At 35.8% G+C, this 25,919-nt stretch overlaps 1 protein-coding gene across 1 annotated transcript in view; it reads left to right on the forward strand.

The window, feature by feature from the left end:
- The window catches only part of mmd (disintegrin and metalloproteinase domain-containing protein mind-meld), a 163,740-nt gene that overhangs the window by 118,348 nt on the left and 19,473 nt on the right, over nt 1–25,919 (forward strand). The window contains exons 7-11 of the mRNA XM_090105283.1: nt 617–756; nt 7,645–7,840; nt 16,101–16,273; nt 19,667–19,815; nt 21,810–21,994. Coding sequence (XP_089961409.1) covers nt 617–756; nt 7,645–7,840; nt 16,101–16,273; nt 19,667–19,815; nt 21,810–21,994 — 843 coding nt within the window. The remainder of the gene's footprint in view (nt 1–616; nt 757–7,644; nt 7,841–16,100; nt 16,274–19,666; nt 19,816–21,809; nt 21,995–25,919) is intronic.

Below are 25,919 nucleotides of genomic sequence, written 5' to 3' on the forward strand. Positions count from 1 at the left end.
GTGTAATTTCTATTAAGAATACTAGCGGTCCGCCCCGGCTTCGCCCGTGGTACATATTTACGTTTTCTCTACATAAAAACCATCCTCGTACTTCAAGGAATATAATAAAAAAAGAATTATCGAAATCGGTTCAGCCGTTCTCGAGTTATGCGCTTACCAACACATTTTGTGATTCATTTTTATATATAAGAAGAAGAAGAAGATAATTATGTAATTTAAGCTTTGTGAACTTTTTTTTGAGTTGTAAACGTTCTTTTTTCCATTATATTTTTTGACTTTATCGTGATTTCAAAATATTTTATTTGATTAATGTATTATTATAATAATGAAATAGGTATTATTTTTAGAAAAATTTTTTAATATTCAATTTGTTGGTTGTTGGTGAAGTTGACTCTGTGGACTTAATTAATATTTAAAGCGTTATTGTTTTATATGCTGTGTCTTGTACCATCATAATATTATTATAATTATTAATATTGAAAAATAAACATGTTTAATACAGAAAAATTAAAAAAATGTTTTCAGATCACTAACGTTCGCGTTCGCCATAACATTTTAATATAGTCTTATAATATACAATGAGCACAGAAACCTATACATAACCTTGTTTCAGCAGAAGCACCCCCATGTCATATTTGAGGCGCGAACGAAAATGAACAGAGGCTGCGGGAACAAACTGGAGTACAGGCAAAAGGCGCACCGGTCGAAGAACTTCGCGTATGTGGAGGCGCCCCTTAGTGAAGAACATAGCATGATGTGAGTAGTGTTTTAATGAGTATAAGTAATTTTATAAGGGAAATGTAATTTATAGAAGGATGAAAAATGATGAGTCTTTATTACGACTAATAGAATTTATAGATTCTTAGAATTTATAGAGTCGAGCACACCGAGGGCTCCGAACAAACCTATTTTTTATTATGTTGTAACTTTAAAATGTAGGTTTTAGCAATTTTTCCTTTATCTGTGCTATAAGAATGTGCTTTTAATTAAATTTCAAGACTCTGTATTTATTCTTACATTACTATAGTACCGTGTAGGTTTAGATTCCCTTGCAAGTTGAAAGTTGAAAAAATTATAGATAGCTTTTTAATGGTGTCTGTTCATTCTGTATGTTTGAACGTGCACATTGCGAAACTTCGTGTCGATTTTACTTTTGATGTAAGTAGGTACCTATTTTAAGTTGTAAAAAATGTAATTACAAAACATACATAATAAACTTTTTAAATTGCACTGTCTTCGCATAATAATCATTTATAGTGTTTAAAATATATAACATGGCATGCTTTAAATAAAATAACGTTGGTAAGTACCAATATATTAATATTAGCAGGCGTATTTCCTAGAAACTCAAGCAAAAGGAAGTATATTTTTAATTTATCCCCAAGCGGGTTAAATCGTGCCGCTAAAAAAAATACAGTAACGTAAACTATACGTACCTATAGGTTGGCAACCTCTCGGGCCAACGTGTCCGTGACGCCTGTCACGCGGAATGAACGTTGCGGCGACCTACTTCACTGCGTCATATGAAATTGTACTCGTTATCCCACCCGCTAGTTACTGCCCTGTAGTAGCTGATATAAGATGTGCGTTTTGTTCACTCACACCATTCGTAATACGTGATGTTTGGAGTGACGTGATCTTGGCGATATTAGCTTTTTTGACTGAGGGCTGTGAAGGGACTGTTAAGCAATTTGATACATTGTTCTCATGCTATTGTCAGTCCTCATCTTGAGTTACTAGTGTGGAAGTTTCATTATCCTATGTGAGATGTTGACCGTGTGGTGCCGGTTTAAGAATAGCACCTCCCCATCTCTACCCGTGGGTGTCGTAAGAGGCGACTAAGGGATACCTAACCGGGACGGGCAGCAGCGTTCCGCGACTTAACTAGACATTAATATCCACTGCGCTCGCCAACCCGCCTGCCAAGCGTGGCGAGTATGGCATCATACCCCTCATGATGAGTACACCCTCAACCAGGCCCCTAGTACCCGGCAGCCCCGCTATTCCTGGCTACGGTAGCGGCCATGGTAACGGCGGGGCAAGGGGTGCTAAGAATCACCGGATGAGATCCGGCTACCACTCCCGACGACCCCTGGCCCTGGTAACATATAATGCACGCACTTTGAGGACGGATGAAAAGATTGTTGAGCTGGAAGAGGAACTGAGCAAATTACGATGGGATGTCATAGGGTTATCTGAAGTCCGAAGACAGGGGGAGGACACGATAACGTTGACGTCTGGTAATTTGTTCTTCTACCGGGAGGGCGACCAACAGTCCCAAGGTGGAATCGGGTTTATCGTTCACAAATCTCTCGTCAACAACATCGTAAGCATCGAGAGTGTGTCGAGCAGGGTAGCGTGCCTTATACTCAGAATATCTCAAAGATATTCGTTGAAGGTCATACAGGTTTACGCACCGACCTCGGCTCACTCCGATGAAGAAGTGGAAGTTATGTATGAGGACGTAAGTAGAGCCATACATACCTCGAAAACCCACTTCAATGTTGTGATGGGAGATTTCAACGCAAAGCTGGGTAAGAGAGGCGATGATGAGTTGAGAGTGGGGCAATTTGGATTTGGGCAGCGCAACCCAAGGGGCCAGAGACTAGCTGACTTTCTGGAGAAAGAAGGTCTTTTTATGATGAACTCCTTCTTCCAGAAACCGACCCACAGGAAGTGGACCTGGCTCAGCCCCGACGGGAAGACAAAAAATGAGATAGACTTCATTATGACCACGAAAAGGCAAATATTCAAAGATGTCTCCGTGATCCATAGGGTGAAAACCGGAAGCGATCACCGAATGGTACGAGGCATCTTGAATATTAATGTCAAACGTGAAAGATCACGTCTGATGAAGTCTACGCTCCGTCCTTCTCATGCGCAAATCCAAAACCCCGAGAGCTTTCAACTCGAACTCCAAAATCGCTTCGCTTGCCTCGACAGTAGCGTTTCTGTGGACGATCTAAATAACAGGCTGGTAGAAACTATCCGCGCGGTTGGGTCCCACTTTAAGACCCGGCGTAAAACAAATCCGCAAAAACTCTCAGACCAAACTCTCAAACTTATGGCAGACCGGCGCTCTATGCCACTGCGCACATCTGAAGATGCTAAGTCATATAGGCAGCTCAATAGACAGATATCGAAATCTCTGCGACACGACATACGCTCCTTTAATACTGCAAGTATTGAGGAAGCGATTAAGCGAAACCAAGGCTCGAAAGTGTTTGCAAGAGATATGTCTATTGGGCAGAGCCAGCTGACGAAGCTGAAGACAGATCGTGGCGTAGTGGTGTCGGCCAAGTCAGAGGTTTTGGGAGAGGTCGAGAGATTCTACCGGCAGCTTTACACCTCAGTTGCCAAGCCTGTTTCTGGTCCGGCGAAAGACCCAAGAGCCCGACTAACCCGACATTTCACCGAAGATATCCCGGACATCAGCCTGTACGAGATTAGGATAGCTCTGAAACAGCTTAAGAACAACAAGGCGCCGGGTGAGGATGGAATCACCTCTGAGCTTCTGAGAGCGGGTGGAAAACCAATCCTCAGAATGCTCCAGAGGCTATTTAATTCCGTTCTACTCGAGGGCACAACGCCTGAAGCATGGAGCAGGAGTGTGGTCGTTCTGTTCTTCAAGAAGGGAGACAAGACCCTACTGAAGAACTACAGACCGATATCACTTCTGAGTCATGTTTATAAGCTGTTTTCAAGGGTTATCACGAATCGTCTCGAACGCAGGTTAGATGACTTCCAGCCTCCCGAACAAGCCGGTTTCCGTAAAGGCTTTAGCACCATAGACCACATCCATACGCTGCGGCAAATTATACAGAAGACCGAGGAGTATAATTTGCCATTATGCTTAGCGTTTGTGGACTATGAAAAAGCCTTCGATTCGATCGAGACCTGGGCCGTATTAAGGTCTCTCCAGCGGTGCCGCATTGACTATCGGTATATTGAAGTATTGAGAAGTTTGTACGAACACGCCACCATGTCAGTCCGAGTACAAGAACAGTGTACAGGGGCGATTCCTTTGCAGCGCGGTGTCAGACAAGGAGACGTGATATCACCAAAACTTTTTACCGCTGCTTTGGAAGATGCCTTTAAACTCCTAGAATGGAAAGGACTTGGCATCAATATCAATGGCGAGTACATCTCTCATCTTCGATTTGCCGACGACATCGTAGTCATGGCAGAATCCCTGGAAGACCTTAATACAATGCTCGATGACCTCTACAGAGTTTCACAACAAGTGGGCCTTAGCATGAACATGGACAAGACGAAAATCATGTCAAATGTCCATGTTGTGTCCACTCCGGTCTCTGTTGGAAACTCTATTCTCGAAGTTGTTGACGAATATGTCTACCTCGGACAAACCGTCCAATTAGGCAGGTCCAACTTCGGGAAAGAGGTCAATCGTCGAATCCGACTCGGATGGGCAGCGTTCGGGAAGTTACATAACATCTTTTCGTCCAAAATCCCTCAGTGCCTGAAGACCAAAGTCTTCGAGCAATGTGTGTTGCCGGTGATGACATACGGTACAGAAACGTGGTCTCTAACCCTGGGCCTTGTGCACAAACTCAGCGTCGCTCAACGTGCTATGGAAAGGGCTATGCTCGGAGTTTCCCTACGAGATCGAATCAGAAATGAGGAGATCCGTAGGAGAACCGGTGTCACCGACATAGCTCGCCGGATTAGCACGCTGAAGTGGCAATGGGCTGGGCACATAGCCCGCAGAACCGATGGCCGTTGGGGCAGAAAGGTTCTCGAATGGAGACCACGTACTGGACGACGGAGCGTGGGACGTCCACCCACAAGATGGACAGACGACCTGGTCCGAGTGGCAGGGAGCCGCTGGATGCAGGCCGCCGGTGACCGGTCGTGGTGGAAAACCCTGAGGGAGGCCTTTGTCCAGCAGTGGACGTCCCACGGCTGACACGACGATGTGAGATGAGAGTGCACTCAAACTAGCATTTCCACCCAATAAAGCATTGACAATACCGTAATACGTATGCATAATGTATATGCCCGAATATAGCACATGTCCATTATGTACCATAATATCTGTCAGCTCTTGCGTTAACAACTATAACCTTAACATCTCAACTCCGTTAGAGAAACATACATTTTAGGTACACAAATTTTAAAAACTAAAACTGAATGTACTAACTTGTAAGGTTCCTTTTTTTACATGTATGGCTAGGTATCTGTAAAAATTGGAACAGGAAATTCCTTAATTTACTTTCGTTTGTCTTTATTCAAAATTCAAAAAATTCAAACTTCTTTATTTGGAACAATAAAAACACAGATACAAAAAACTTTATGAACGATGGCACCTATAAAAGCTTAAAAAAGCTGTGCTGTTTATAAACCTGACTTACAAATGAAACCATATAACGTTATATGTTTCAACTTGCAAACTACACAAGGTACTTCCTAACAATTTAGGGCGTCTACCAAACTGGAACACTCATTATGGTCATTAAGAACTATATATATAACGACTCTAAGATTTTCACTCACTTGAAATTATACTGTTAGGTCTTTTGCAAAATGCTAGCAATTTAAGGCAAGGCCGTAACGTGTAGCAATCTTATTAGAATGTAGGCTGTGAACAAAAGCTCACATAGTATTTATTCATCTTATGGCATTATTGGTATCGGAGTCACAACAATCTACCCTTGCCTATAAGGATGATGTTAATGTTATCTTTAAATAGACACTTGTAGTATAGTCAAAGATAAGATTTTTGTATCATTTTGTCCTGTAATTTCCATTACTTTCAGGAAACACGTTGTTATTGTGAATGCAATATTAGGAACGGTTTAATTTATCAATTTTTATAATTCCAATAATTTCATACTCTTTTGTTTACCATCAAATTAAGATCCCTAATTTCACCAAATTCCAACGATATCTAATCTTCATTCCACCATACACGTTTTGGAAAATCTCAAATGGCAAAATAAATTACATCACCCCTTAAACTGTCAAAGAATTCCATTATAAATTATCACGGTCCGGTTGGATGTTGAATAATGCAGTGAAAAAGTTTGGAAACTCATTTTTTTTCATGCGACTACACTCCGAGCAACTAATGAATTCAGTTCGTATAGAAATTTTAGCAAACGCTCATGCCAACTACGGCTTGGTGCTAGCAGTTGGTTATTTTAATAATTTTTAAGCAATAACTTCACTTTAGTTTTTTCCTTGCGTCTGACTTTATGTAGATTCGGAAAAGTATAATTTTAATTTTAAAACGCTTGAATTTAATAAAATAATATAGGATCTCATATCTCGGGAAAGAAAATATTACTTTACCAGTCTTAATTCTAAACTAACTCATAATTATATGGTAGGCATTACAGATTGATTGATTCAGAACATCAAACAAGCATTTCACATCACGAATATGAATACAATACGTCATATAAATGTCTCTAAAGCCTACCCCTTATTCCAAATGTAAATGATACCAATAAATGAGTCCGGAAGACCCAATAAATAATTAAACATTCCCACTCAATCCATTTTTAGCCCTCCATAAAGTATACGGAAAATATCGCGCAATTCAGAGAGAAAATAAATTAACTTTCGTGATTGGATATTTGCGTCGATAGCTTAAGTACTAAGTAGGTCCAAATGCCGGGAGCTCGTGACACAAAAGCGTTGATTTAACGAATTTTTCTAGAATCATATCAAAATTAGAAGTACATTGGGAGCCTTTGAATCTCCAGTATGACCATTTCGTTAATGAGGTACTCGACGTGGCCAAGATAAGTCGATGGTCCCAAGAGTTAGGGAGATAACAAAACTGTTAATCGCAAGTGGGTTATCGGATGAATTCGTTTAAAAATACGGAGCCTCGTGGCCGGGCCGTTATTATTCAAGGGAATCGAGGAAGAAATTATTTAGTTCGTTTTTGCGACGTTCAAAGAAAGAAATTGGTGGAAACTTTTTAAATCACATACTTATTCATTGAATTTATTTTGAGAAAACGGCACAAAATTGACTAAGCTGTATCGAAAAGATATTCTGAACTTGAACTTTGATAAAGGAAAATTAACTTAGCTGTATTAAAATGTCTATTGTTTCAAAACACAATAAAATTAATTAACGTCTCGTAACTTATAATCTACAAATTATCGGGTCTGGCTTCGTTGACAGAAATTTGCGCGAAGTGACAGTAGTACCCACCTCAACGCTTCGCTTATGAGGCGTGCAATTCCTTAACTCACTGGCAATACAAACCTAACATCTAATCAAGCTATAATCCTGCCAAATAGTATACCACCTGACCAGCCTTTCACACCCACAAGCGAGCAGACATCCTATCCTGGCAGGAGTGGTACCTATAATCCTGCCAAATAGTATAGCACTTAACGCGCCTTACCCACCCACAGGCACGCAGACATCCTGGCAGGAGTGGTACCTATAATCCTGCCAAATAGTATAGCACTTAACGCGCCTTACCCACCCACAGGCACGCAGACATCCTATCCTGGCAGGAGTGATACCTATAATCCGGCCAAATAGTATAGCACTTGACCAGTCTTTATTACTCACAGGCACGCAGACATCTTGTCCTGGCAGGAGTGATACCTATAATCCGGCCAAATAGTATACCACCTGACCAGCCTTTCTTACCAACAGGCACGCAGACATCTTATCCTGGCAGGAGTGGTACGGCGGCGGGCTCCGGATGCGCGAGCGGCGGGACGTCCGGGAGACTACCAAGTACATAGAAACAGCTCTGGTGATCGACAAGTACATGTTCGATAAGAGGAACGGCAGTACAAGGGCAGAGGTCGTACATGACGCGATACAAGTTGCTAATATTGCTGATCTGGTGAGTAATATTCAAACTACAATTATATTAGCTTGGTCCATAGTTCTGCTGTTTTGGTTCTGTTAAACTGCTTTCACAAACACTTTGATATAATGTTGTCATTTATAGGCCCATTACCTTCTTATTTGTGTTATTAACTTTTTCCGCAACTAGTTCCGTTAATTTGATTGAGATGCGATGGAATAAGAAATACTTAAGACTAATAATTCGAACCCATTAATATGATTTAAACTTTACGAAACATGCATTTACCTATAAGTTATGCCTACATACATTGAAATTATATATTATGTATCATAAGCTATACAAATTAATATGCAGGAAAGTAATGTACTACTTACTCCATAAGTAAAGCGTGTATTTTCACCATCTTATTTTAGTAACGGTAAACGATGATTTGAAGTATAAGTGCTAGTTATTTAAAGAAATTCAAGTTTAAAAAACGCTCCGCTTACTCCACGTCTAAAATTTATTCCGAAAAAGAAAAGTAGACTAAATCTCCGTCAAGTGTACGAGAGAAATATAAATATTTTAACCTAAAAATTATGTTATTTTATCCGCGCAGCTCTTTTATCGCGCACGTTTAAAAGGAAAATATAAATAAGGGTCACGACTCACGTGCGATTAACGCGATCCGAATTACCCGTAATCGTGTAATTGGCCGTATTTAAATCGTCATTCGAGGGCAAATTTCGCTTTATTCAGAGCGGTATAAAAGGCGCAAATACGAGAACTCCTTCAAACCGTATGCGATGTATGAATACGGGTGTATTAAACTTTGCCCTCGTACAGTCAGCAAAAAATATGTGCCGCGAAGCATTGTGCCGTTTTTAATACACTGCTGCGCGAGGGTTCTGAATGTATTAAGAGAAGATTGATGTATTGCTTAACTTAATTACCGTTATGAAACATTTTAATGATTGTGCGGTTTTAGCCCCACATTTTCATGTAAGTAGTTTTCGGGAGATCTATGGTTCTTTCATTTGCGTGTTTTCCAGAAAGTTTGTGGGAAGAAGCAACATTTTGCTTAATGTATATCGTCTCGAACTTTTATGGTAAATCATGGCATGGAACTCATAACAACATCGCTGCTGGCTGTACACTAACGACTGAGTCAAGAAACTCCGTACATTATCTACTTAAAATGTGAAGTGGTTACGTTATCGTTGAAACTTTAGATCCAGGAATACCAGTGCCATTAGAATAGGGGCGCTTTAGAGCGATAAAGTCTGCTTAATCCATCGATAGTGCGCGCGCTAAAACGCTCTCCTCTTTTAAATCACTATTAAAAGATCACTACCTTTCCTTACTGTAGCTTTTTCCCTACCTTTCTGTTTCTGCCTGCTGACATCTGTAACTGTAACCATTGTTTTTGAATGTCTTATCATCTGTGTACTATGGCTTGTGTATAGTATGTATTTTGTAATATGTATGTGTATGTTTAGTATGTATTTAATATTATGTATGTGTATGTACAATATGTATTTTAGTAATATTTTATGTATGTATTTTAGTATGTACCTACATATTTTTGAAGTATATAATATGCAATATTTAGTTTATATAAATATGTGTGTAAATGTGTCTATTTTACATTATTTGCAATGTATTGTTATATTATGTAATTGTAATTATAGTCATTTATTTTGCGCTATCCCACGACCTTCTTACATTTCCTTTCCTACCAGGTTGCCTGGTAGAGATTGCTGTTCAGCAATAAGGCCGCCTTTTGTACAAATGATGCCTTTGTAATTTTGTTCTTTTTTTTCTGCTTTGTCCTTTCATGTTTGTACAATGAAGTATTATAAATAAATAAATAAATAAATAGTGCTATTTCAGATTTTACACAGGTTTTAGTTGTATGATAAAATTTATTCAAACTGTTCATCTAACCAACATATTGAAATCACCAAAAATTAAAATGAAATGAGAATGCATAACTATAACGTGGCCTTTCTTTTTAAAGTTAAAGCTTTTTAAAGAAAAAGTTAAAGAGGTTCTGAAAATTATCGCTAATGACTAAAGAGAAGATAAAATTAAAATATTTAAAAATTAAAGTATTGCATTTTTAAAATCAGTAATCTTTGGTAATAAGGTCTATCTACGTTTAACCAATGTAGCGAATATTGTACTGTTTTCTGACATACTGACAAGTGACGTGAATGGAGTACACACTTTAACACACCTAATATTCCTACTCTTTCTCCTTCAACTTGTACTGAACAGAAATGGGATTAGCCACTTCTCAAATGGTTAAGGATCGTATGGGTTCATATTATAACTATGCTATGACTTATTATATCAATAAATGCAATAAATATATAATTTATTCTATATATTATTTAAAGAATTTATTCTATATTCTCTCTCCGCTCGGATTGTGTTAGTGTTCAGACGTGTATTTTGCTGCGCCGCTTCTTTAAAACCGGTTTACCTTGACTACTTAAACTACGGACTTTTTCAAAAATGTCAAAAGTACAAAGATCCCCACCCGGTAACAAAGTGCACCATGTCTCGTCTGAAAATGATATTACTAGACTTGATCCCGAAAATACCTTAATTGGAAGAAGGCAAAAGAGGCTTCGTACCGATGTTCACTCCTCCGAGGAGAAATCTTTGAAAGAAGAACTACTTGCTATGCTTACTACTTGGAAAAAGGATCAAGATATGACATTCCAAGCTATGAGAACTGAAATTGCTGAGTTGAAACAACAGTTAACTGGAATACAACACCAAAATACAGAATTAGAAAAATCTATCAATTTTTTGTCACAACAGTATGAAGATATCAAAGAAAAACTCTCCTGTATGGATAAAGAAAGGCGTGAACAAGTGCTACAGATTTCTACTTTGGATAATAGAATTGATGATATGCAAAAAAAGGCGAAGTTCACAGTTTTGGAGTTTCGTAACTTACCTCAAGCACAACAAATAAAGTCTGAGACACAACAAGATTTATTTGATATTGTTCAAAGAATGAGTAATGCATTAAATATCGAATTACAAAAATATGACATAAGGGATATCTTTCGAATAAAAGGAAAATCTGGTAATTCAACAATTATAGCAGACTTTACATCCGTGTTAACTAGAAATAACATTCTAAGTGCAGTGAAACAGTATAACAAAGATAACTCACAAAGATTAACCTCCTCGTCTATTGGACTACCCGGTCCAAGCTCACCAATATTTGTATCTGAGAGTTTAACAGACAAAGACAGAAGGCTATTTGCTGTGGCGCGTAACAAAATTAAAGAATTAGGTTTCAAATTCTGTTGGACAAATAAGGGGAGAATTTTTGTGCGTAAATCTGAAGGTTACCCTCGCTATGAAATTAAAACGGACTCTGATTTGTTAAAGTTAAAATCAACCTGACTATATTATTATTTGTGCCAATTTACACTTGTATTGTTTAGTTTTCCAATAATGTATTTTAAAGTCTTAGATATATTTTTAATGTACTTTTCTCAGTGTATCCAAAGCCTTATCACTTACTCATTACATTATAAAATTATTTTACATCTACCCACACTAACTCGCATAGCTACTTATTACATTCTGTACCCTATTGCAAAGACAGAGAATACAACTACCATGTTTAACTACACAAATCGTAAAATTATAAATTTCTTCATTACTCAAAACAAGCGTTTATCTTTACAGTTTGAGTGCATTATAATATTATTTGTAGCCTTCAATAGTTTTGTGGTGACATTACATATATATTACACTAAAGTGTTATTAAATCATTTATTTGTATTGCAGTTTGTTAAACATCCAAAACAGATTTCGATCTCTTCACTAATGCTGTGGTATTATAATATTATGTTTGGCAAAAAATCAAAAAAGTTAATTATGGATTATTTTTTGATACTAAATATAACAATTATAGATTATTCAATTGCTTTGTGTTTAATGGAAATTAAAATTCAGTCATCTTCATCATGTGTGTTCAACGGTTACGGGGCCTTGAGATTTAATTTTATAAATCATGATATTTCTGGTAAGTCAAGTTATTACCTCGTTAATTATTTTTTATTCAAAGTTCAGTTGCATAAAGATAAATGTCGTTTCACTAGACTTTTGATACCAGAAAATGACATAAACTATACTTATAACTTGAAACAGTTTATGTTGAAAATCTATCGATATAAGTTATTGGACCTGTTTGTGAGTATTTATTCATCTTACTCGAATAACATAATTTTATATCCAAATTATTTATTTGTTACACAAATTGCATTTTACCAAATTTCCGTCTTAAACTCATGCCTAAGGATTAATTATTACTATTTTCTAGTGACAAATTTTTATTCCGGCCTAATGTTCATCTGCATTCTTACTGTGTTCGTCACTTATGTAACGTATATAGTGTTATTTATTAAGGAACGTAAAATTAAAACCATTTATAATACACCGCTAACTAAAACTTATATTGTATATTCCATTACTTTTAATAATATAAAACTATTCTGTATGGGCGGATTGAATTTAATTATCTTGCATCACATAATAATATTTCAAATGTATAAGTGGCGAAATAAATATTGCGTATATTTTATAATAACGTTCTTCTTATATTTTATGGCTCATAAAAAACTGAACCTAATACCTACATAAACATAATTCGATCGTAATAATTTAAATATCATAAACGACATTGACTACTCGAATGATATCAAATGTACTTTGTTAGACGATACAAGTCTGCTTAAAACTATACTTCCACATAATATATTTGATTCATTGTGTATAATAACGATAAACATAAGAAGTATACATCGCAACTTGGACGAGTTTTTAGTTTTTATCAGTAGTCTCAATGTTAAAATTGACATTATTGTTTGTACAGAATGTTGGATAAATAGTGACTCAGTGCTTCCTAATATTAATAATTACAATTTATTTTACACACAAAAAAGTTTTAATCAAAACGATGGTGTTATGGTATTTGTTAGAGATGAGATCCCCGCCGTAGTCATGGAACCTAACTTTGAAGAGGGTAACTGCCTCCTAGTACAAATTAAACCATCGATATCTCTGATATGCTCTTACAGACCCCCGTGTTTTCAGAATGCTTCCATTTACCTTGAATCACTTGACCTGTTATTACGTACCATTAACTCGGAGACAGTTATCTTAACCGGAGATATTAATATAAATATTATGCCCAACGCTAATAACAGATTTTCTACTGACTACTTAAACTTAATCGCCTCGCATGGACTGTTACAATGTATTGACAAGCCAACACGATCTACCACTTGCCTTGATCATTTCATGGTTAAATCAAAAAATAAATTGGAAACATTCATCTTTCCACCGTTTACGGATCATTGTCCAATTCTTTTATTTATATCGAAAACAAATGTTACAAAACTTGAATTAAATAAAAAAATTACACGTATTGATTATGATAAAGCCCAAAAACTGATTCAGAAAATGAACTGGAATGATCTTTATGAGGTCAAAGATACTAATATTGCTACTGAGTTGCTGATATCCAAATTACAAACAATAATCGCAGATAGTTCTTCTACTATTACTATTTCAAAAAGAAAAGCACCAATTAAACCGTGGATTACGAGAGGTATTATAAAGTGTATAAGAAAACGGGACAAAATGCACATCAAAGTTAAAAAAAATCCAAGTGATGTGATTCTGAAGGATAATTATACTAGGTATAGAAATATTTGCTCTAAGATAATTAAAAAACTTAAAAAAGACTATTTTAGAAATAAATTAGAACGGAGTTTGGGAAATATCAAAGAATCGTGGAGTGTCATAAAAGAATACTGCTTTCTAAACGCTAAGAGAGAACTATCATCTGAACTTTTAAACTGTCATAGCACACCGTTGGAGTCTTTAAACACTGTTAACCAATATTTTACAACAGTTGGGAGTAAGCTTGCAGAAGCAATCCTTCATAACCTGAAAAGGAACGAAAAAGATCTAGCACGGGAAGCTTCTCACCTCACAGGACCGGTTCACTCAATGGTGGTCACAAACACTGATTCTATAGAAGTAAATAAATTAATATCGTCACTAAAAGTAGACAGTGCTTCTGGCCACGACAATATCACCACAAAATTCATTAAGGACTTTAAAATATATCTATCTGAACCAATTTCTTATGTTTGTAACTTAAGTCTTGAGTCTGGAGTTTTTCCGAGGACTTTAAAAAAAGCAGTTGTGGTACCCATTTATAAAGGTGGATTAAAATCTGAACCAACTAACTACAGGCCAATATCTCTTTTAAGTGTACTGTCGAAGATCCTTGAAAAGCTTTTTAATAATAGATTAGTCACATATTTGGAAAGAAAATCACTCCTAAACGACAATCAATTCGGATTTCGCAAGGGCCGTTCAACCGAGGATGCAATCCTGCACCTTACATCACTAATCACATCATATGTGGATAATGGTTACAAGTGTCTCAGTGTGTTCCTTGATTTGCGTAAGGCTTTTGACACGGTGTCGGTCCCTATCTTAATTTCAAGGCTTGAAAACCTTGGTATAAGAGGTGTAGCTATCGACTGGCTGCAAGACTATCTGACTAATAGAGAGCAAGTGGTGCGCCTTGATAATTTAACGAGCAGCAATGCAGCTTGCACATACGGTGTTCCACAGGGGAGCACACTGGGACCTACGTTGTTTTTAGCGTACATAAACGAGTTATGTAGTCTCCCTTTACATTCTGCAAACACAATCATGTATGCTGATGATACAGTAGTTATCTTCCACGCCAAATCGTGGAGTGATTTGAAATTGATAACTGAAAAAGAGATGTGCAAAATCACTGCTTGGTTAGAAGATAGCCTGTTGTCAATAAATGTTGAAAAAACTAACTACATCTGTTTTGGTAAAAGAATTTCTTCCATGCCTGGTAATCAATACAAAATTACTCTACATTCATTCCCCTGCAATAGGACATTAACATCAACTCCTCAGAATACTATTTGCACATGTGAAGAAATTAAAAGAACCTACGAAACAAGATATCTAGGTGTAATAATGGATGACAAATTAAGATGGGAACAACATATAAATAGCACAGTAAAAAGAATCAGAAGACTTATATTCGTGTTCAAAAATCTTCGGTCTATTGCCAACACTACTCTGCTCATCCAGGTATACAATGCTCTTTGCCACTGTATACTAACTTATTGTATATCTGTCTGGGGAGGAGCCTGCAAAACTCTAATGCTGCCTGTAGAAAGGGCGCAAAGGGCTGTTCTTAAGGTTATGTTCTACCTTAATTATAAACATCCTACAACTGATATATACAACAAATCAAATGTTCTTAGTGTTCGAAAATCTTATATTTACCAGTGCGTCCGCAGAAAACATCGCATGATAGATCTTTCTAATACAGAGGTAAAAAGACTTAATCGGCTACCTATCCCCTCAACCTCATCCAAATTCGCTCAACATCAATATGAATTCTTAGCAACAAAATTGTATAATTTGTTAAATAGTAAATACAACGTTAGGGTTTTAAATCATAATAAAATTAAACGAGTTGTGAAAGATTGGCTAAAAGATATGGATTACGAAGAAACAGAAAAATTAATGATAGTAAATCACTAGGACGTATTCAACCACCCACCCACATGTCATACGTACTAACTTACTCACATGCTCTACACAAACACACACATGCACACACACAAACACATACACACATGCAAACACACACACACACACACACACACACACACACACACACACACTATATATATATATTTATTATATGCGAACAGATACGTGCACACAATATTTATAATGGGAATGACTTCTTAAAATTGAAATATTAACTTCAGTTTTTCCTTTTTTTTTTTTGTACCTATAGATATAGTTATATTTTTTTTTCTCCTTTTATCTATTTTTACTGTATAAACATAAAACTGTGAGTTTGCAGAAACATATAAATATAATATAGATATAAAGACTGGGAAGAAACTGGCCTTCGAAACACAGTTTACCACTAGTTCGAAGGTCAGGGTCTGAACATAATGCTGTACCTGTTTCTTGAAATAAATTTTATTATTATTATTTTTATTTTTTATATTCTATGTAATAAAATATCATTTTTCCCAGCGCATTAATATTTGCTCAACCACCGCTTTCATCATGGTAGTCTGGAAGAGATCGCTTGTGCATACTTGTCTCTGTTTGTCTTAATTTATCTGTATTTTATGTTAATTTATGTGTGTGCAATAAAGTATTATATATCTATCTAAATAGCATTATTTCCCAGTACTTTCGCACGCTAAACACCCGCGTGTCTGTGGTGTACATCGAGTCGTGGCAGAGCGCGGACCAGGCGGACCTCGACAGGAAGTATGACATCACACGCGCGATACAAAAGTTCAGCGACTATACCGCTAGGAAGTTGTATAAGATCGAGAAGGATACCACGCAACTGTTGTCGTGAGTATTTATTTATACTTTATTGTATATAATATTATATATTATAGTAATAACTAAATAAAAATAAAATTATAGTAGTATTGGATTTACTTACAGCTTATTTCATATATAGGGGGTTGACATGACGTCTTTAAGACGTGCGGTGGTAATGTTAAATTATGTTATGATGATTCAAAATTGCTTCTATAAGTTTAATTGATATAATAAATATTTGAGTTTGAGCAAAGTACTAATCCAAGTACAGGTAAGTCATGGCGTTATAGCTCTGGCTTTTCCCAATGGAATTAATACTGCTTTAAGGCATCATGATAACCCCTTATTGATTCTAGGTATAACTCTTTTTAAATATTTGGTGATACGAGTACATTGCTCTACATACACTATTGTACGTTGTAGTTATTTCAATAAAACGTTTAGTGAACGCAAATCTTACAGTAACTTTAAAAAGGTAAAACGAAGTCATGACGCTCGACTATTTGAGCTAACTCCAGAACATGAAATATATTAAAGAGCAATAAATTTAATGCTTTCCCCGCCTCGCTTACGACGAAATAAGCCTCATCATTCCTCCTTTAGCGTTTCCACTTCAATGCTACACCACACCCGAATATACAGCGTTTATAACGAAATCGACCATAATAAAGTTATATTAAGAGCACACAGGTCATAACTATATTCTCAAATTCCGTATGCAACGATTTCTCAGTTCCCAACTCCACTCCACGTTCGGCTGAGTGCTTCTCAAATGCTAACACGCTGAATTTATTCCTACTTACATTTTGCTATAACTTAAAAACTTTTTACAATGGTATAATAGATTTAAAATTTCACCATTGTGCGGTCGAGATGATTGCGATCGCTGGCTACGGTTTTATTGTGCCCGACAGTTTGTTATATACATAATTGAAAATTGAAATGCTGTACACTTTTTTCTTTTACTATTATTATTTTCTTGTTATGAAATAATTTAAAATTTCGTTGTATAAAAAGAAACAGTAATAACTTGCAGCCTACAGAAGTAATGATAATAGAACAACATTTTGAGGTAAATACAGAGATTATACAGTCCATTGTTGATAACAAGTTTTCATCTTGGACTATAATATTATCATACTCTATTTCATGATATTCTACGTCAAATAGATGAAAATGCGAACTACAAGATGCATATATCTACGAATACGTACGAATGTACCATAGAGATATGAGCTCACAGGATTCCCAACTTTTAACAAGCCCTAACGACGCGACGAGAGCTAAAAAGCGCCGCCATTTTTCACTCGAACCGCCCATAGACAAGCAACAGCGCAAAAAGAGCGTAGATTTTAACAATCTCACAATCACAGCTCACAATACTATCGGCCATGGACGGATGTCCCGTCATAAATTAACCTGTCAGCGCTCAGACGGCGTTCGGTGGCGAACATTCGTTAGCCGAACGGTGCTCCGTGATTTATTCCCTGCTGTTTCTGTTTGTTATTTTGATTCCCGTCTCCTTCGTCTAGTAGGCACGCGCGCTGTAAGTGTCCTGGGCGATAGGAAAAAGTAAAATCTTTAGAAAATATCGTCCTAAATAATAAGGCAAATCTGTTTTAGATTTGATTTGGGAAATAACATACCACATCTTGTTTATAAAATTTACAATGTATTTTGAAATACAATTCTTTTTGATAAAACGAAACATAAAAATAAAGGCAGGGCGATGACATCCGTGCCCTGGTATTGTCGGTTACAGGTGACATATGGACACATAACAAAGCAAACATGACCGAGCGTGAAAATATGACTGACATTGTGAATGTGACACTTTGTGTTCACGCTTCCAGAAACGTCCAGAAAAATCAAGTTAAAACATTTCGTTACATATTTTTATCTCTGCGAGCTCGTAAACAACGTGGGCTGCAATTAATTAAATGTTATTTATGAAAGTACCACAAGAGGGTTAATGAGCCTCTCTCGAATAAAACGTAGGCGTAAAATCTGAAAGCTTCGTTAGATATCTCTCGTCTCCAATTCAATCTGAGCGAGGCATACATTTTATATTAAATCACTCGAGCACACGATCTCGCTGAGATGTCATGTATACAATATGATAACATGAAAAAGATACGCAATTTACTCTTCCCTATGAATAGCTGAGCACTCCCGTACATAACGTCACTCACAATCTGTCAGTTGTTTTAGGAAACCTATTTTTTGTAACTATTGTGCGGTCGACGCAACCTAAATGTGTCAGTTTTTGTAGACAGAATAGCTGAGGTTGGATTAGGGTTAAGTGCTAACAAAGGGCAAAACAAGTGTATATTTTAAAAACGTTGATGTTTGTGGAAAGGGAATGTTATTGAATTTTTTATCGTTACCTTTGTGAATACAACGCGTCACAAACTTGTCAATCATCGTTCTCTTGCAAACCTTTTCTTTTGTACCAAATATTTTTTTTACAAGAAATTTCCTTATTGGCCTACAAATAATATTACGAGAAAATTTTAGAAGCGAATTTAACAAAAGCTCTTAAAATTTTAATTTTATTTATTAAACATCTCTTCGATGGTATTTTCATCACGATATTTCAACTATTCAGAGCATAACATTTTTTTATATATTGAGCCGGTTTTCCTTTATTCTCTGATGTCCTGATAAATAATTTTATAATTCAGAATTTTTTTTACTGTGGAATTTCAAGAATTTATTACTGACAATTAAAAAATCACAATCATCAGTATATGGTTCAAATTGCATAGAAACTGGAAACGCTTAAGTATAAGTTGGAGTAGGCCTTCCCAAGAGAAGGAAGCCTTTTTTAGCTTTCGAAATTAAACTTGAATAGTTAATAATTGGAAAATCCAAAAGTGCACGCCTCATAATTTTTTTTTAATAAATATTTATTAATTATTATTTTTGTTTATTTAATAACAATTAAACCACATCGAATCAGACCCTGAAAAATGAAAGGGTTCTGAGCATACTCAAGCGTAAGAGAAAAAAAAAGACTCGATTAGTAAAGTATTTCGGTCGCTATCGTGTTAACAAGAAAAAGGATCCGCACATACAGACACACGGACGTCCAAAACAGAACTTTTTTAAACTGTTTTTTAACTAGTTTAAATAACAAAAATGACATCAAAAATATCATGAACGTTAAAAATAGTGTTTTTTCTTAATATGTGTGTGTATGTATTATCTTACAAGTGCAATGTATGATACATAAAGACATTTTAAGTTTGAAAAATCAGATGTTTTGCGCGAAGTGACAGTAGTACCCACCTCAACGCTTCGCTTATGAGGCGTGCAATAAATATCACAGAAACAAATCTACACAATCGTAACTACAGAATAGACCTTTAATTTAAATGAGTATTTAGTAAAATATTCTAAATCGTGATCCCTTTTCAGGGGCCAAATGTTCCCGGGCGGCGAGTCGGGTATATCAGTCCCGGATACGATGTGCACGCCCAAGTCAGTTGGTATCTCAGTGGACTACAACACGTACGAACCTCACATCCTTGCTGCTACTATGGCGCATATGATTGGACATAATATCGGTAAGATGGCATGAATATTTCCGAAAATAATAATGGTCCGCCCGTGATCGATTTCTTGAATTCTTACAATTTTCCATTTATTTTTGAATGCTATAAAGTAAATATCAAGGCAACGATGGTGGTATCTCATGCTTGAAGTCGTCTTTTTAAATTTTTCTTATATTGTGGTTATCCTACTTTCTTAGTTTTTCATAATAATTTTATAAAATTATGGTCAGATCTGAGCAGACAATTTATCTCTGCGTCATTTTTAGTCCTAAATAAAATGCATCTCATGAATATGTACATTGCCACTGATCGAATTCACTGATTGTGATTAATTTAAATAATATACCAAACAATGATTACCGCAAAAACAAAGCTAATAAATTGTATTATAGTACATTAATACCGCGAAGAATATTAAACCGCGAGCCATTCAAATAGTTTCCAAATTACCAAAAGTAAATAATGGTTCTGATAAACTGATAATCTGATTTAAATCTGGCATTAAATTGACAAAGCAATATATAAATTAGATTTCGATATTGATGTTCCATTTTGTTATAAAACCGTTATGAATACAGAATTTCGTGTTTATTACCGTTGTATTGAACTGAAATGAAAGGACGTTGCTTGATTAAAGATTTTCGAGTTTATTGAAGCTCTCCTAGAAAAATGATTAAAGCCACTGATTATTATACTCGTGCTGGCTTCATTTTTTACATTTACTTTTGTTTTACTCTTCTTTATGGTACACCTAGATAACACACAATAATAGTAACTTATATTTATGGCCTTATCTTATATATAAAAATGAATCGCAAAATGTGTTGGTAAGCGCATAACTCGAGAACGGCTGAACCGATTTCGATAATTCTTTTTTTATTATATTCCTTGAAGTACGAGGATGGTTCTTATGTAGAGAAAACGTAAATATGTACCACGGGCGAAGCCGGGGCGGACCGCTAGTACATAATAAAAAAGGCTTGGATTAAACTTTAATTTAATCGCACGCTAGCATACATTCAAAGATATCAGCTCATCTTATTTTTTACAAATGTAGCGTTAAGATCAATTTGTATGCCTCATTTAATAATCCAGATTACTCATTCTATAGTTAAATATAGAAAATTTGGTCGAACATCTCCAAACTATTATTTGTTTAATCATCGGGATTTTCAACCTTTTCAGCTTTTTCAATTTTAAATTATCGTATCAAAATGCAACGTTAATCACTTCTTTTACCCAATTTCCACTCAATTCTCCACGTCCAATCACGAATGAAGATTGAGAGCATCGATAGTCAATACCAATTTTAAAAATAGCATAAACAGCAATCATAGTACGAAACTGAAGCCCGATCTCTCATCTTCTCAGTGTCCAATCATCCTATAGAACCCTCAAAAAAATGCCACATACACTTAAGTTCTAATCATATTTTGAGTCTGTTCTCTCAGCATTTCTAAAACCCTAGTACCAAAATGCCATACCACACCTAACTACCCCATGTATGGGCAACGACGACGACCGCGAGCAGTATAAATTAATTAATCACATCTCTCAGAACTTGTATTTGCCAATGGCCCCTAATTAAAAAAAAAAGAAAAAAAGAGGCGCTTTTTTGTCCCTATTTCCCTATGTCCCTATATATGCTTAAATATTTAAAACTACGCAACGGATTTTGATGCGGTTTTTTGTAATAGATAGAGTGATTCAAGAGGAAGGTTTTAGTATATAATTTATTAGGTTTTAGACAAAGCGGGTGAAGCCGCGGGTGGAAAGCTAGTTTACAAAAAAAATTGGTTGTCTGTAAAGTCGGTTTACTGACAATAGTTGAACGTGACAACCACCGATTGTGCTTCTTTGTCACTCGTTCCGCGCTTTCGCTTGCACTTCAAGCCTTACATGGAACGCCTCAGAGCGAGGTAACGCCGCATGAGTCATGTTTTTTCGTGCGTGCAGCCGGCTATCGAATTATAAGACGTTGTCACGTCAATAAACTTCTCTCGCAGGTATGGGCCACGACGACGGCCGCGAGCAGTGCTTCTGCCGCGACTGGCACGGCTGCATCATGGCGCAGTCCATAGTTGGCCTGGAGAATGTACAACCGTACAAGTTTAGTGATTGCTCCAAGAATGACTACATCAATGAGCTCAGGATCGGACAAGGGCTGTGTCTGCTAAATAAACCGAATGAGGTATGAAAATAGACTTGAAAGTAGAAGTAGTTATTTATAAGGTTTTTAGTAAAGGCTTGAAATAATAATAATGCTTTTATGTATAAACTTAAATGACTGTAATTTTTTCTCACTGTATGCTTTTGGGTTTGGTTTTGCGAAATTAGAGTTTTAATTTGAATAATAGTGTGTTATAGTACTTGCTATGTTAATAGCATATAAAATTATTAACCAGTCTGATACATGTTCAGTAGCAGACCATCGATCTACTATAATTTTATGTAGTAGTAATTATATACATCAACCTAGGTTAAGTGTTGATAGACAAACTAGCCCTAAGCTAGATTTAAACTAGTATGTAAGACAACAGCTAAGCAGCCTTTTTCCATTGTACATCAAAATATTCAAGGCTTGGCTAGCAAATTATTAGAAATAGAATTATTTTTAAATCATAATAGAATTAAAATATTTTGTGTAACAGAACATTGGCTTAAACAATGTCAGTTGTTAGTAAATATTGATAATTATAAATTAAAAAGTATATACTTTAGGACAAATGCTATTCATGGAGGTTCTCTTATTTTTGTACACAATAGTTTAAAATGCAAGGAACGAACTGACATTGTTAGCCTTTCTGTAGAACGCACCATTGAACTGTCCTGTGTTGAGCTTGAGCGTTACATTATTGTTTGCGTATACAGACCTCCTTCCAGTGACTATAATTTGTTTGAGACAGTCATGGAAGAAATATTAAAGCGTTTAGGCAGGAGTAAAAAGAAGGTAATAGTATGTGGTGATTTTAATATTGATTTACTTTCACACACACAAACGGCAACACGAATAGTTAATTTGTTTCATTCATTTAATCTGTATAAACTTTTTGATGAGCCTACACGAATAACACCTACTTCTGCAACTTGTATTGATAATATATACTGTGATTGCAAATGTTTAGAAAAATATATTCTCAACACGCTAACTTCGGATCACTGTGGCCAGAAAGTAGTTTTTGAATGGGATTGCATACCTACATTTAAAAGAATTAATGTTAGGCCTATAACTAGAAAAGGCATTCATACATTTAGAAATAATATTGATAATAAACTACCTGACCTGAATAATCAATCCTTTCATAAAAATCCTTGTGAAATGTTTACAAATCTTTTTAAGTTCATTCATAGTGAATATGAAAAAATATTTAAAATTAAATCTTTAACTATTACCAAGGATTTACCATTCAGCCAATGGGCAACTCCTAGTATACACAGATGCAGGAACGTTCTTTACGAGCTATATGGTATGAAACAATATAACAAAGACTTATCATTTCTTAGTTATGTTAGAAATTATTCAAAAACATTTAAAAAAGTTTGTTTCACTGCCAAGAGTTTGTATATCAGAGACAAAATACGCAACTCTGACAATAAAGTTAAAACGGTTTGGACAATTATTAATGGTGAATTGGGCAAAATCCGATCAAACGATAGTACCATAAAACTTGTCAACTCTGGTAGGGTCATTGACAAAAGTGCTGATGTTGCGCTTGCTTTTGAAGATTTCTTTAGTAGTGTCCCTGCTAGTTTAACTAAGAATTTAAATTCGTCTTCAGCGCTTGCAGAGTCTTTATTGAGGGATCACGTTGCTGAGTGTAACAAATTATTTGAATTGCGACACGTGACTGCTGATGAAATTGTTAAAACTTTTAAAACATTAAATTTAAAAAAAACATGTGATCTCTGGGGTATGTCTGTAAATTTAGTAAATAATATCATAGAAAACATTGCCAATCAACTAGCGTTTATATTTAATCAGTGTTGCGACTGTGGTATTTTCCCTGATTTACTAAAGTTTAGCAAAGTTATTCCTTTATTTAAAAGTGGTGACCAAGAAGACAGTAATAACTATAGGCCAATTTCCATATTACCAACTTTGAGCAAAGTCTTCGAGAAACTAATTTTAAACCAATTAAATAGTCATTTTGCATCAAATGGTTTACTGCACGCCAAACAGTATGGTTTCACAAAGGGGCGCTCTACCACTGATGCCGGAGTAGCTCTTTTATCACATATATACAAAGCATGGGAAAATTCAAAGAATGCTTTGGGGATATTCTGCGACCTTTCTAAGGCTTTCGACTGTGTAGAACATTCCACTCTATTACGGAAACTAAATTTTTATGGTATCAAAGGTTTAGCTCAGGATCTCATAGCTTCATATCTTCAGAACAGGGTACAAACCGTTGTCGTTAATGGAGAGAAATCTCGCGGTGCGCCGATTAACATAGGTGTTCCGCAGGGATCTATCTTAGGACCGTTTTTGTTCTTAGTGTATATTAATGACCTACCTTATTATTTGCAGGATATGTGTGAAATAGTACTGTTTGCAGATGACACCTCATTAATTTTTAATGTGGATAGACATGACACAAATGTTGACGAAGTAAACTCTGCTCTTTTACGCATATCCAATTGGTTTAATGCTAATAATTTACTATTAAATACAAAAAAAACAAATTGTGTAGAATTTATCCTCCCAAATGTAAAAAAGGTGAAAAGGAATATTATTTTAAACGGGGAGGTATTATACCCTGTGGAATCGACTGTTTTTCTTGGTTTGACATTAGATGAGAAGCTTCAATGGGGGGCCCATGTTACCACCACCGCTGCTAAGCTCAGCTCAGCTGCATATGCAGTTAGAAGAATAAGGCATCTCACCGATGAAGAAACGGCTAGATTGGTTTACTTTAGCTACTTTCATAGCATAATGTCCTATGGAATCCTGCTATGGGGCAGGGCTGCAGATATAGAAACTATATTTATATTACAGAAAAGAGCCATACGCTCTGTATATAATTTGCGTGCTCGAGACTCACTAAGAGATCTCTTTAAGAATACTGGTATCCTTACTGTACCGTCGCAGTATATATTTAATAATATTTTATATGTACATAATAACGCTTACTTACACACAAAAGTAGGAGATAGACATTGTTATGACACAAGAAACAGAAATAAAATTGAAATGCCATTATTCCGGCTAGCTAAAGTTAAAAATTCATTTATGGGCCAAGGTATACGCTTTTACAACAGAATTCCTCATAATATTAAAGAGTTTAGTAGTTCTACATTTAAATCTTATATAAAAAATGTACTTGTCAAGAGAGCCTATTACAGTATTAAGGAATATATGGAAGATAAAAACCCATGGAGGGTTGTCGCGTAAAAACCACAGTACAGTTCTTTGGTATATTATGATAATATATTATGATATTACATATTATGTAATTTGTAAAATTGTAAATCTGACATGATTAAAAAGAGCAACTATGGAGTTTCTTGCCGATTCTTCTCCGTAGATACTGCTTTCCGAATCGGTGGTAATGTTAAAAACATGTACTTAATGACGTTTCAAAAGTGCTTCTAGAAGAAGTCTAATTGAATAAATAAATGTTTGAGTTTGAGTTTGAGTTTTGAGTTTATAGTTAAATATACAATGTTTTATAAGCCTGGAAATAAGAATAACCCAGTAAGTTAGATTACATATTATTCACCCATAATTTTATATTAAGTCGTATTTTTGTAAAATTTAGCTACGAATATTTTAGTTCAAATTCCATTTATCTCTATTTTATATTTCTACAATTGAAATTCATTATTTCTCTAGTTCACACTGAACATCCTTGCTAATTGTGTACAGTTTATGTGGCAACACCTGAAACTGGGACCCATCTCGATTACATTTGGCATTAGACTCATTAACAATTGCCCAAAACTCTAAACACCTTCAACTCAGAACTCCGGGACTTCCCAACTCCATCGCCCTCGAACATTAACGCGGCAGTTAATTTCAATGCAAAATTTGTACGTAGAAAATTAATCAGGACGGCCGCATTGTTTGTCGGCAGTCTCTTACAAGGCTCTCCTTCAATAAAAGTTATGGTAATGCC

This window comes from Colias eurytheme, chromosome 9, assembly GCF_061535395.1.
Source record: "Colias eurytheme isolate Ceu_HAF_F1 chromosome 9, ilColEury1 Martin Lab GWU primary, whole genome shotgun sequence".
Taxonomy (NCBI): domain Eukaryota; kingdom Metazoa; phylum Arthropoda; class Insecta; order Lepidoptera; family Pieridae; genus Colias; species Colias eurytheme.